The 15,000-nt window shown below is 39.5% G+C and overlaps 1 protein-coding gene across 5 annotated transcripts in view; it reads left to right on the forward strand.

The window, feature by feature from the left end:
* Positions 1 to 15,000, forward strand: part of LOC144515515 (protein diaphanous homolog 3-like) — a 197,974-nt gene that overhangs the window by 60,258 nt on the left and 122,716 nt on the right. For all 5 annotated transcript variants that reach the window (XM_078246442.1, XM_078246461.1, XM_078246451.1 and 2 more), the window contains one exon: positions 4,295 to 4,409. In XM_078246442.1, coding sequence (XP_078102568.1) covers positions 4,295 to 4,409 — 115 coding nt within the window. The remainder of the gene's footprint in view (positions 1 to 4,294; positions 4,410 to 15,000) is intronic.

Genomic DNA, 15,000 nt, shown 5'->3' on the forward strand with positions numbered 1-15,000 from the left:
ATAGCATTCCACTTCACTGTTAGCTGCTGTAACAATCATCTGGAACATTTGTCAAAAAAAGCATTGGACTTGGTGCCTTGGTATGCATTGTTTTTGTGGCTAACAGTATTCAGAGCAGGGCTGGGACGGTATGGATTTGTTCTTACCGCGGTTGAAAAGCAAGAAATTCCCGTGGTAGAGCGGTATACCGTAACCTCCTTACGAGAGTAGCGTAAGTTAGAGCAAGAATGGCAGGGTGCCTTAAGTGAGTGACGTCAGTGCCGGTGTGGTCGCGCAAGGAGAGCGAGCGGTAACGGAGAGTAGCGTATGAGTGCCGCTGTGAGGAAAAGAGAGAGGAAAAAGAGAAAGCAAAGATGATGTAAAGTGAGTTAAAAGTGAACACTAAAACAACAAGCTAGAACTTCTCAAGACACGGTGGCTTTATCTAGTGCCAATACTGCCGGTAAAGTGAATGGCGTTATCCCCGAAAAACATCGGCTTAAACCTTACAACATGTTGCAGCCCGTCTAGCAGCTGAACAGACAGAGAGCAGTCTGAGCAGAGAGGGCGACTCGGCAGTCCGCTAACTTGTTGCTCTCTCTACCGATATAAGTGCATGCAGGCTGACCGTGCCGTTTTATCGGGATATAAAGCTATAAACAGAAGGAAAGTTAGCTGCTAGGCTAATGTGCAATGGTAAACACTGCAGCTGTAACAGTAATGCGTCTACCTCAGCTGAGAACGGACACGTCTTTGCCTTTCCTACCGTAATACACGGATGATAAGTTTTGTTTTTGAATCCATGTAAGACACAATGTCATCAGACACAATCCATGTCATTAGACTCAATGAATCCATGTCATCAGAATCAATGAATCCATGTCATTAGACACAACGTGCACACATCTGCAGGCCAATGTTTTTTTTTGCAGTGATGACGGTGACGAGCTCAGATCCGCGGTAGGAGTCACGTGGCCGCGGTAATGCGGTAACCGTCCCAGTCCCAATTCAGAGTAAAGAAACTAAAGAGAAAAAGTAAAAAGGATGTGGTAATACATCCACCAAGAATGTACTTGCCAATATTCACTTTAATTGGCAGGTTAACAGTTGTAACTAGGGCTGCACAATATATTGTTTGTTTATCACCATCGCAATTTCAACTGGCTCAATATACATATCCTGAAAGACTGCAACATATCGCGATTGATACCCAGAGATTTTTTTTGTTAGTTGAAAGAAAATATCAGTGGAAAACTGCACTTTAAAATGGAGCTGTCATTCTTTTTTTAGTGGTGCCTTTTATGTTTAATTTCGGCATCGGCGTTTATAATGGCCGATAAATGAATATTTAAAAAATAAAATAAAAATGGACAAAACACCCTTCAACCATGTTATGAGTGTTGGCGTTGCATAGTTTGTCCACCAGAGGGCGCTCTACAACGTCCTAAACACTTGTGTTTAACCCTTTAAGTTTCATATCTTAAAGTGGCCATATTATGCTCATTTCAGGTTCATAATTGTATTATGAGGTTGTACCAGAATAGTTTTACATGGTTTAATTTTCAAAAAACACCATATTTTTGTTGTACTGCACATTGCTGCAGATCCTCTTTTCACCCTGTGTTCAGGTCTCTGTTTTAACTACAGAGTGAGACATCTCCCTTCTATCCCATCTTTGTTGTCAGTCGCACATGCGCAGTAGCTAGGTAAGATCACATCATCTAGCTAGCTGTTTGTTTCTACAACTTCAGTTAGTACGAGGCAGGATTAGCCGGGAGACTTCTTCTAAACGAGGGCACACTTCCAACGTTGCATGGAATTCCTGCAGAATAGGGACATGTAAGTAGTTCTTTTGTAGATTATGGTGAACTAGTGTGTTGTAGCAGTGTTTTGCCATTCAGAACGAGCTAGCATGCTAGCGCTAGCATGCTACGATTAGCCCTCTCGTTTCAGCTAGTGACGTAGAAAGCCGTGCAGATTTTGAACAGCTCACCCGGAGACTGAAGGCAGGACACATTCAGAAACCCGTATCCAGGGGCGCCGCCAGGAACTTTGGGCCCCATGACAAAAAAATCAAATTGGGCTTCCTCTGCGCAGCTGTTGTCACCACATCTCTAGGACCTAACTGTCCCATCAAAAGCTTTACATAACTCTAATTAAAGGTTTGCAACTGTCTTGCTTCTTGTACTTCAATACTAGTACTAGCACAATATTTACTGCTGGGGATTTGTACATGCATGCAAGTCTAGTATGCAGTTCACTATTTGATGCAAGATTAAAAGCAACCATAAAAAATGTGCTGAAGGCCATCTTTTACAGTCTCAATGTATTTTTATTGTGAAATTTAACAAAATGGAAAATTCTCGTAACAAATTATTATTATTAATTATTATTATAATTATTAATGAAAGACAGAGAAATCCCCACAGACTCCCTGCGATGATGCTAACTGGCATGTCATTGAACACAATGTTGCTCACCTTCTTCACTGGGACAGGGAGGGGCACAGTTAGGGGGAGACTGGGGTGCTGCTGACTCATCTGTTGTTAAGTCTGCTAAAAGGGGCAGGGACAATGATTTAATATGAATATCTTGCTAAACGTTTCCCTGCACTGATTAAATGGTGATTAAATGTAGGCTAACACTAGTCTGTAGCTAGCTAGCTTATTTCACTATGGACATTAAGCCAACAGGTTAATACCACTCACAGACTATAGGCTACCCACCTTTCTTCTTTTTCTTTGTCTTTCCTCGCTTTCTTTTCTCTCTTTCCTTTTTTGAAAACCATATTTTGATTTAACGTTACTTAGTAACATCGTGGTCACTGTAGCTAGTTCTGGCACATCTACTGACTGCAACTAAACACCGTCAGTCACTGAGTGCGCTACGGCAGGACCAAACCATTTCATGCATATACAGGGGGGTGGTCGGTCAATATGGATGTTTACTTTTTGGTCAATGGGGATATTTAACTTTTACTGCCAAAAACAAGTAAAAACAAAGAGATCATTCATTGTATTATTATATTTGAAATATATATACTGAATGATGATGGTTTAATAATTTTATATTAGTTTTTAACTATTTGTTGGGGCCTCTGTCAGTCATGGGCCCTTGGAATTGTCCTAACTTTTCCCCCCTATATGGCGCCCCTGCCCGTATGTTTTTTTTTCTCCAAGTTTCTATGCGTGTAGAAGCACCAAAGACCAAGAGAAAAGATATTTTTAAATCACCAAATATTTGTATCGATATCGGCTTTAAAAATCCTTTGTGTCGGTCCCTCTAGTTTTAAATTCTACAGGCAATTTGTTGTATTTTAGCAGAATACTGAAAACAGCAGACATGCTGAACTAAGTACACTTTAATACTTGTTTATATATCGCAAGTAATATTGTTATTGCGATATTCAACTATATTATCGCATATCACATATTTTCCTCTTATCGTGCAGCCCTAGTTGTAACCTTGGAATATAAGACGGGTTTGGACTTTTAAATGTCAATATACGTTCATAACAGCAGATGGCGACAAATGGCGAGCCTCCTGGCAGCGAGGATGGTGAGCCGGTGGAACCAGAGCATGATAGTGACGAAAGTGGCGGTGAACTGCAGCTCGGGCCGCATATTTCTGTCCGACGTAGAGAGTAGTAATCTAACCCAACCAGAACACGGCGGACATTTTGTTTTTTATGTCCAAACCCGTCCTAAGCCTGACACAGGTAATGCAAACTGAAGCACTGAGATTGTGTTACGCTGTCAAGCGTGCGGCTCGGGACGCATGCACCTATTTCTGTCCATGTGTCTCTCTGGGGACACTGCTGAAGCTGTGCAGAAATCGACAGACACTATATTTTTATTACAAAGAACTTAACCAGCCTAATTGGTATTAGAAATAGGCCTTTACTTTCATTATTATTATTTTTTTTTTTTTAAGGTAAATACCATTTGATTTTATTTAAAATATGTTAAAAACAACAGCCTACCTTGGTTTATTCAATGTGTTTTTAATATAATTATTTTCAAATAAAATAATTTTCTTTATAAAAACATTTGCTCTTCAAAAAAGTTTTTCTAAGAATGAGTCTTGAAAAAGAGGGGGTCGTCTTATCGGGTCAATGTGGTATTTACTTTGGGAACTTAATTGAAGCAAGTTAATTTGGAATAGTCTTTTGTAGCTTTAGTATGTGACTAATGTCTGATTCATTGATGTGTTTTCTTTATATTGACATTTTCCTCTGTAGCCTCTATACAATAATCTGTAAAATACTAAACCATGTGTTGACTAAATGTGCTGAACTGTGGATGTCTGTTTTTAGATTCGTCCCCAGGAAATGTCAGATGGCTGTTTCTGGGTGCGGGCTGATGAGAACCAATATGCGAAACCAGAGTTGCTGTGCAGAGTTGCTCTCACTTTTTGTTCACAAAGAACAGGTCAGACTCTCACTACATTTATTTTCTACTTAATTTATTGAATGTCCATCTGCCTGACTTCTGCACTTGTATTCTGAAATGACTTTATTGTTTTATGTTTTTAACTTATTATTACATGATATATTTCTAAAGCAATGAGCTTTATTTTCACCTTTTCAGGACATTTCGAAACATTTCTTTTCATTATTCCGTACTGTATGTTTCTACTCTGAATGTACCTTTTTTCTCTTAACTTACTCCTCCGTCTCCCTGTACATACTTTCTGGCTCATGACTGTGGCATATTGGCTTTTTTTTTCAGAGTGGTGCTAGGGAGCAGGGTTTCTTAGTTGAGCTGGAGTGGTAAAACAAGGAAGGTGAATGTGTTTTGTTTTTGTGTTGTGCGTGCGGGGATCTATGCTTGAGAGTAATTGACTGTGTCTTCATTTAAGAGGAATTGCATGAAAAAGATACAGGCAAGTGTGTGAGTGCTAATATCAACCCTCTAGGCTACTGTTAGCAAACAGACTGCTTTTTATCACCTTAAGTGAATGGATAGTGAGTTATGCATGACACAAGTCATCACTTGATTTGGTCCAATTTCCTCTGCTGTTTTAAGCGTAGGAGGAGCTCTCATGAAAGCTAAATGAACTAGAATGTGGATTTCCTTTCAATGCCTCATTCATTTAAAGTTTCCTTGGCCAATATCATTCCATAATATCTTTGAATGTAGTCACAATACGTTTATATGGAGACAGGAACAACAGTATTAAAATAAGGCCTAACTCCATAGATAGACCACATGTGTAGTGTCTCTTACATCTGCCGTCTTCCTCCCTTTTCAGCAGTTTTAGTACGGTCTCGAAAATATCACTAGGCAGTCAGCAGTCCTTGCTGAATCCGAGTCCTCAAGGTTGCCATGCTGTTTTTGGGCTATTTTGACTATTCCCAGTGGTAATGCTGCATGATAAGACACCATACAGTTACATATTTACACATTAGTACGACTGGCAAGATCTGGAATATTCATGTACAAGGATGTTGGAATGATTAAAGCCAGAGCAGGAGGTATGGGATGTTATCAGTCTTGTCCTCTCCTGTGCGTGGTCTATTAATCCCTTCTCTGTTGATTTATTCACATGTCTTGTGTTTTCTTTCTTGTCTTGTCACTGACTCAGCTAGCTTGTGCCAATTTGAATTATTCATCCAGGTGTTATCTACCTGTCACAACTCTATGCTGCTCCTCTCAAGGCACACAAGAACCCCCCTTCCTACACACCAGTACACCCTTGTTCCCTACCGTCAAGGTGTTGAATAATGGAGGCAATCTAAATGGCAAACAGGTAGACAGTAAAGTGATCTCTGGAGAGGACAAAGGAAGGATGTCCACCGGAAGACAATTTTACTTTACTACCCCCCCCCCACACACACACACACACACACACACACACACACACACACACACACACGTATTTTACAGTAATCCTGAAACACACTTCTTATCATATGGAAGGAGGCACAAACATGAGCACTGCAACACATTTTGACTATGTCAAACCATTCTCATGGTTTGAGTCCATTCTCTTAGCTGTGTTTCTCCCTGTTTCCTCCCATCCCAGTGGAGGTTGTAAAGCAGCATGACTGGTGGGTTAAGCTCTTTAACCCAGTTGCTACTGCTGCTGTGCGTCAGTGAGTGTACATGTATTCATACATGCAAATGGGATTGTCATTTTATTAACTCAGCCATGTAGCATCATGTTTCATCTCACTTAAGAGCAGCAGCATCTGGATCAGCATTAAACATTAAAAAGGACACAGTATGAAACAACATTCACTCAGTTTTTCTTATTAAATATTCATTTATTTCCCTTGAAACGTCCTTATTCTTTCGTGATGTTGTGCATTCTTGCTGTTGTTTTTTAAGAGAATGCCTGCCATCCTATAAACAAACTGAGTTTGGATGGGGACTTGGAACAGTTTGTTTTGAGACCATAACTGTTGTATCTTTGGCAGACTTAATCAAGTGTAAATAAAAATACAGTGATACAGTGATTTTAAAAAAGAATAAATTATTATTCAAAGTGTTAAGAGAAGGCTGGGACTACACATTCCATCAGAATTTATAGTACTACATTTGGAGGAGTGAAGCACACATTTATTTGACTAAGTAGACATTTTATTCACAGCGGTAATATACTTTTTGGCTCCTCTGTTTATCTATTCTGGGTTGGTTTGTTTTTGGTAAAGGGTCAGAGCCACTTCAACACATCTCCTTAGAGAGCAAATTGCGATAAATGGGTGTTTTTACTTTTGAGCAAGCAGGTTGGAGCAAACAACATTTTATAAGACTGTACTGAATAATACAAGTTGATTACTGTGCTTGTCTCTCAAGCCTCTGCTCATTAGCTGTGAACCTTTAATACGAAATGCCCCGTCCTAATCAATAGAAACCAATGCAACCTTTCAATTACAGTGAGAGGATGTTACTCTGGAATGCGTGTAAGGTTATGTCTTTAGTCCAATGGAGCAATTGCAGAGTAGTTTTAAGCACATGAGAAACAAGGGCCAATTTTGTATGTTAGAGCGGCTAAAAAGAAGTAACTAGAATGGAAATGTATAAGTTGTGGGTTGGCTTGTGGTGGTGTTGATGTTGATATATCATGTAGCCATTTGAAAGGTTGCGTTCTATTGGGTTCCTACCCTAGAAGTTTTCGCTCATTCTCTTAGCTTGCCTTTTAGCATTCACAGTATCACACATCACCTCCACACAGTATGTTTTCTTTGACAAACTATTTTGCAAGGTTGTTATTGACTTGTCTCCTCAAAACGCTATTCCAAAATCTTTTAGATGAAAAACAACTGATGGGCAAGCTCAGTTCCTCACATTGACTCAACCAAAATAACCCTTAATTATTGGGTCTGAAATGAGCAGCACAGATCAATCGATTTTGTCTGTAAATTGCTTTTCAAGTCCATCAGAAACACTTAAATAAAAACATAAAAAATTCAGGTGGTTCCACCAAAATTCAGTTTTTTTTTTTTTATATGAATATTTATTATATTACACCCTAAATTACGAGAAAGAGAGATATTGTACCTTGACACAGCCGTGTCCTCTTTCAACTTCTATTAGATGGTTTCCTTTTCCTCTACCCTTGGTACTGCCAGGCATTTAACACTTAATGAGTCTTTGTAAGTTTTCATCCGGCTACGGAACTGTGGAAGGATTTCTGTTCAGCAGCTAAAGTTAACTAAATGTTCTCTACTAAAGCTACTGACTCTAAACAAGAACAATCCTTTAGATGTCGTATAATGAGCACTCATTTCTCTTTGCATCCTTATATCGTGGCCCTTTTATTACCAAGTACGATGATCTCAGCGCTTGACTACACCTCAAATTATTCTACTCATTGTATAGTTGTGTATTTGGACTCATTAGTGATTTCTGGACTGTAGCTGCTTACACTGCTTACACACCCTTTACATCCATTCAAGGCAACAGCGTTATTAGTCTAGTGATGACTATCACCTGTGCTGAAAGCTTGATGCCTCCAATAAGTGTGTGCATCAGCCACTGCCCTGTTTTCATCATTTACATAGACAGCTGGGGGATAAGTCTTGTGTTGTTGGTTTTCAAACACAGAGACAAAAAATAAAACCGTGAACTTGTTGTTTAACAGACATGGTGCAAAACAGGAAAAAATACCACTTTGGAAAGACTGCCTGCCCCAAATATGGTTTAGACAAAACCATACCCTGTGAACATGCTTAGCAAAATAGTAATTTATTGTTGAGAAGTGCAAGGAGTAGTACAGCAGATGTCTGCACATTTGGCAGCGCTGGTTGTATATTCTTTAACCATTTAAATTCCAATTATTTTTCTCCAAGTTACAACATAAGGACATTTATATGCAGCTCACATTTTATGTATAATTCAATAAAAAAGCAATTAGGCTCAGCAAGAGAGATCATTTTAGTGAGTGAATGCTGTGGTTGCATTGTTGGAATTTTGTAAACTTATGCAACAGCTGAGTTTTTTTTCAAATGACCTTTAGAGATGTACAACAGGTACTGAAAATGAAATGAACACAAGAAACTCAATTGCCAATTTAAACAACAATTCAGTACTCTGCCAGTTTATCGTAGACTGCAAACGTAGCTGCACTATGACTCAAGGCAGCACTCAGAATTCTAGTTGATTATGTAATTTAGTACAACTTGAAAAGTATCCAATACATAATCATGCAGTGTCTAGTAGACAGAAATGTTGAAATTGAAAGGGTATATAGCCCAAATAAAGGGTGCCACTGCAGTTTTGACTTGTTGGGCTTACTGGATAATACTAGACTTGCTGAATCACTGCTATTAACCACACTCACTCACACTACTTACTTTAACTCCTAACTTTGTCTTTGGTTGCTCATGTATTGTTTGTATTTTACTCCTATTCTTGTTCTGGCTATATATACACCTCATTATTATTTTTTACTTCCCTATTTATTTGCACTTATTTCTGTTTTTGTGCTGCTGCAACACCTGAATCTTTCCTTTGGGGCTCAATTAAGTCTTAACTTGTTAAAAAATAAGTATAATTACATACTTAATCAGGTGCTTTTTACTTCCATGTACATGAATGTCAACCACCGATATTCATGCACATGATAACAAATGCACACAAACGTACCTGGTTTAGTATAAAAAAACAACCCTGCAGGAGAGACCGGGAATATCTATCAAGTCTAATTGTGACCTGCTACAGTAAATCGATGCTGGTGGTCAGATTGGATTGCATATTGCCGCAGGATTTCCTATTTCCTCACTCATTAAAAAGAAAGGCACTCTTCCTGGGTTGTTAATTATGACACCCATCCCGTGTACAAATAAAAGGACTGTCTGGGTGTGCACACCCACTCAAGTGCTCTTTTCATTATCGCCTACGTGCATGAACACACACAAACACACTTAAGTTTGCATCAGACGGAGACTTTTTATACCGTTTGCCAAAAAAACATTTAGATGTAACCAATATGCATCTCAAGATTTTAGAGCTGTAGAGGATGGATTTTGAGGCCAAGACAAAATTCTGAATTTATTATAGAGATAATTAACTCGCTGTATTTTCTTATTTAATATTCTTATTAAATCACGTTCATATCTGAATATTAACTTTTGAAATGTATTGCATGTCTTATTTCATTTTAAACTACAGCTACTGGATTCCACGGGTGCAGCTGATCGCCGCCACTCTAGACAACATTTGTGATTCCACCAGCGTTTCACAAGATGGTCTTTGCTAAAAAATATGTGCCTTGTCTATTGTTTTTTGACTGAGCCACGCGCGGTACACTGCAACAAAGCCAAAGTATATTCATGTGATTTCTAGCAAAAAAATCTAATAACACTTAATATAAGATACAATCACCTAACAAGTTATATTTATTTCAGTGAGATCTAGGGACTTGTTTTTAGACGATGCGTCTTAAATATCTTGTTATGTAAAAGAGTCTTAAACATCTTGTTTTTGATTCGTATCTCAGATGAAACAAGCTTTTTTTGACATCTTATAAGGGTTTTAAGCTGCTGTGTTATTTGTAAAAGATGGATCATCTTGTAATCTTACCAAGTGAATTTTTAGTTGTCCCATTGGCAGATTGTTTTACTCATTTACAAGCAAAAAACACCATGTAATCATTGTTTTCTTCACTTATTTTCGAAGTGGCCTTTTCTTTCCCAGTGTACACAGAGCAGATTGAGCCGGGCAATAGATAGGGAAGTGAAAGCACCGCGAAGGGCATTGCGCCGTTCCGGTCAACAACCGATTTTGCTCCTCTGCTTTTTTCTAATCACACTTAGAGCTGTCAGTCGGGTCTCCCTCGTTTTCTCTTCCCTTGTGACTTCCATGTTAGCGCCTGTCTTGTTACATTGGTTTTGGGCTTTCGTTTTACCAACTAGCATATTTTTCCCACACACTGTGCAGCAGTGCTGTAGTGTTGTAATACAATGCAATCCTCTATTACAGCCGGCTGCGGTTACAAGTACAACCTAGCTGTGAATCATTGATGTGGTCAGAGGTTCAACAGACTTACTGTATACCTTTCAACCCATAGATGTCAGTGCAATAATGGTTTTCCCCCCATACAAGATCTAATGTGAAATTGCTTTAAAGTGCTCCTTAACTGAAAGCTCAGACAGGAAATCCAACTAATACCTTGCTGTTCTTTTGGATCATTTTCTACTTCTCTTCGTTCCTGTCTGCTTTCTCTTGCTACACAGCTGCTGTTCTGCGAGAGCTGATGCATGCGAGTGGACCACTTGCTTTGTGTAAGATGAAATCGCTGTAGACTAGTGTCTTTCTCCGCTTGCACTCACAAAATAATAAAACTTCCCATTTGAAAAGTGGTCTTCTGACCATTCAGGCATTTATTTTAAAGTCACTTACCAAGGCAGGAGCTGTACAGTGTTGCGATAAACTAATCGCGATAGTTATTATAATATCTACTGGTTTTGCCATTAAATAACTGCCATAACTTATGCGCACACATACATGTTTCTTAATTCCTCTGACCTCACCATACAGTCTGTCCTTGCTTCTTTCTCTCTACACCTCCTGTCAGGGCCTGGTCTGTTCAAGCCAATGCAACTCTAGGCATATACAGTTCTATTTCTGCCTACTGGCTTACTGAGATGTTATTGTCTTCTTGTACTATACAGCTGAACGGTTATATTAGTTTATTTCATACAGATTCAATCTCATATCTTCTGGGGCAATTTTCCCATAAACATATGTAATATGACTTGTAAACCTTGACAGAAATGGCTGTCTAGGACAATATTTATGTGTTATTGTTTGTTGCATTTCTTTTCCCAACACAGGAACAATTTTATTATACATTTGAGCACCTGTCCTGTCACACATTCACTCACAAATGCTGGGTCCTTAAGTAGTTTTATAAAGACATGGTCATTTGGGTTCTCATTTTTAAACCACTGAAAACATAGATTAAATTAAATTGTAAATGAAAATAGAAATGTCCTATTTATCGACTACAAACCCCTTCTACACCCAAAACTGTTCTATTGTGATCTATGATCAGCCTACAGAGGGCAAAACCAAATTAATGGTAACAGTTTGTATCTACAAGCTGAATTCTTTTTTACTTGCATCAGGTAATAAAATACATTTTGGAAAAAAAAAAAAAAAACTTTAGAGGTATACATGCTTCTGCAACAATATTTCTGACTAATTCTCTGATTGACACAAAAGAAGCATCTTGGGGGCTCACCGAAGCTTATGGCGTTTTTCCATTACGTGGTACCTGCTCGACTCGCCTCGACTCTACTCGCCTCGCCTCTACTCTACTCGCCTCGCCTCTACTCGCCTCGCCTCTACTCGCCTCGCCTCGCCTCTACTCGCCTCGCCTCTACTCGCCTCGCTCTACTCCACTGACTCGCTCGCCTCGCCTCGCCCCCACTGCCCCGCCCCTACTCGCCTCTACTCGACTCGCCTCGACTTGCCTCACCTCGCCTCGACTCTACTCGCCTTGACTCTACTCGCCTCGACTCTACTCGCCTCGACTCGCCTCACCTCTACTCGCCTCGACTCTACTCGCCTCGACTCTACTCGCCTAGACTCGCCTCACCTCTACTCGCCTCGACTCACCTCTACTCGACTCTACTCGCCTCACCTCTACTCGCCTCACCTCTACTCGCCTCGCCTCACCTCGCCTCACCTCGCCTCTACTCGACTCTACTCGCCTCACCTCTACTCGCCTCGACTCTATTTGCCTCACCTCTACTCGCCTCGACTCTACTCGCCTCACTGTGCGTCCGTTTTCCATTGCAGATTTTAGTACCGTCTCAGTGTGGCTGGTCGTCATAGCGGCGCCGCAGTAAACTGCCGTGACCTAACACGACACACACACAGAACGTGGAAGGTGTGTTGTTGTTGCCACAGCCAGAAGACACATTTAGTTTCAAATGAAGCTGGAGGCAGCAAAAAAAAAAAAAAAAAAAAAACACAGCTGGCTAAACTATTTAAAAATGGCGGGTTTGTTCAGGACACCCCCCATCTGTCGCTTTCACGTCACCTTTTGGTATCGGCTCAGCTCGCTTGGAACCTCGACGGAGGTGGTACTAAAAAAAGTACCTGTTAGCAGGTACCAGGGACTTTTTTTCGTAATGGAAAACCAAAAAAGGCGAGTAGAGTCGAGGCGAGCAGGTACCATGTAATGGAAAAGCGCCATTAGAGTTTAATTCGCCAACTATGAACAGCAGCGTTCCTGGTTCGAGTCAGACCAAAGTGACCTTTTGTTGCATCGCTCTCTGCTGTCATCGCTTTACTGTCTGTAATAAAAGCATATAAATGCCCAAATAATTAAATTAACATCCAGCTGAACAAACTACATATAGCATATGTGCATTATATATTTTTTTGTTATAATGCACCAGATTAATAAAAAAACGTCTTAAATGTTTCTTGTCTATGCTGAATGTGTCCTGTCCACCCAAACACACAAACTCACACCCGCAAACATACAGTAGCTACTGCTCACACGTGTTTCCTTTGCTGCGAAAAGACTGTTAGTTGTGCTTTGTTCTATGGGCATTGATCACATAGTGGTTAAAAAAAGGAAGTGCTATATGACAGTAGAGATGGTCCGATACCATTTTTTGCTTCCCGATACCTGAACTTGTGTATCGGCCGATACCGAGTACCGATCCGATACCAGTGTGTCATATATTTTATTATGTTTTAAGAACTGTATAGTACTATCCTGTATGGATGTGATATGATTTCTATCTTTGTTGTCGGTCTGGCTCAGGTTAAACTCTTCGTGAAACATGAATGCCACAGAATGTTCTTTTATTCTGCAGTTTGACAGTCAGTCAGAAAAAGAACCTAAAGAAAACTACTTTTAACGTATTTTTTCTTTAGGGCTTTATTACGTGGTATTGGATCGGTGCATGAACTCCAGTACTTCCCGATACCGATACCAGCGTTTTAGGCAGTATCGGAGCCGATACCGATACTGGTATCGGTATCGGAACATCTCTATATGACAGAAGTCATTCACATAGCTTTGAGGTTGAGTATGAATAGTGAGGGGTTAACCAAAGTTAATAATTAGATGCATGAGTGAGGGTTGTTTTATTGTGATTAATAATCACATATTATAAATTAAGTATAGCTAATGATGCTCCAATCTCTGCCTTTGAACTCTAAGCTTTAACATGTTCCCTTGACATCTGAGGGCTTTAATTGGAGTCTTTATATATTTATATACTGAGGGTGGAGCCTGTGAGGGCAGAGAGGAGTCCTACTTCTAAGAGCTTCATCAAGAAACTTCAAAAGAGAGAGACCCGAAAGTGGCATAAGCTGCAGCACTATTGGAATTCATTGTAACAAATTGTCTGCTGACCCGTGTAGTGAGTAACCGTGAAGTGACTACAAAAATCTGCATTTTTATTATGTCTTAACTTTCATGAATGCACACATACTGTGCTCTGTTTATGGAAGTGTTTTGTTGTTTTTTTGTTTTTTTTAATCGCATGAGGACTTGGGCAGTGGATTTTATTTTGGGAGAAAATAGTCCCACGCGTCAAAGAATTTCATGTCACTGAGAAAATAGTTTTGCGTGTTTCAAGCTTGTGGAAGTTCTTTTTTTCACAAATACAACTCAAACTATACAGTCTCATTTCTCCAGCCTTTCAAATCTTATTCCACACACACAAGTCACACACGTTTTTTGATTGTGAGAAACTGTAACTCTGCTCTGTTTCTACTTTTGACAAGTCCGTTATTGTGAAAAATGTCATAACAATGATACTTTTTCTCTTAATGCATACAAATGTCACTCTGTGGACTAACCTATTGCAAAGCTTTCTGTTGTCTCTCTGTTGACAAAAAAATGTCTGAAATTATGCTTACTTCAAAATGCACTAACAGATCTTCTTCTTTCTCCCATTTGCTCTGTCTCTGTTTCTCTTCCCTTCTTTTGCTTTTTCTTAATTTTCGCTCTTGCAATTTCTGCTTGGCTGCATGATCTGCCTCAATATTTGCTCTGGAGCAGAAACCAAGGGTGAGTAGTTTTTTTGTTTCACTCAGTTTACAGTAGCAGGTTTAGTTGTGTCCATACTTAAATTTCAGATTTTGTGAAATTGTAACCTAAGACATAACCATTTTTTTTAAACTAGCTATTAAGGAAAGCTTAACCCCTTCTGGTATTTGTACTGAAATCGTTTGATTTTTACAAAAGTACATGACAGTGACCTGATGGGATTTGTGTGCAGTATTAGAAAAAGGATAAACCGAAAATACTCCCCATTAGCAGACAATGGTTGCATTAAATTATTTGCGTGTGAAAATGGCCCTCAGCCTGACCTGGCTGTTCTATCAGACCGGACTACAGTTCTTGACTGCTAAACACATTGATTCAATTCACCTTGCACTTTGTTTTTGTTGTGGTGCAGTGTGATAACTTCTACTGCTTGCACTTTAAATTAGCTGGAGCATTCATCCTGTTAGCTCTGAACAGGAGTCTTCAATGTTTATAAGATTGTGTGGCACACGGACTGCATTTCACAAAGCAGTTCAAAGTTTTATTTCTTTCACA

This window comes from Sander vitreus, chromosome 1 (assembly GCF_031162955.1).
Source record: "Sander vitreus isolate 19-12246 chromosome 1, sanVit1, whole genome shotgun sequence".
In the NCBI taxonomy this organism is placed as follows: domain Eukaryota; kingdom Metazoa; phylum Chordata; class Actinopteri; order Perciformes; family Percidae; genus Sander; species Sander vitreus.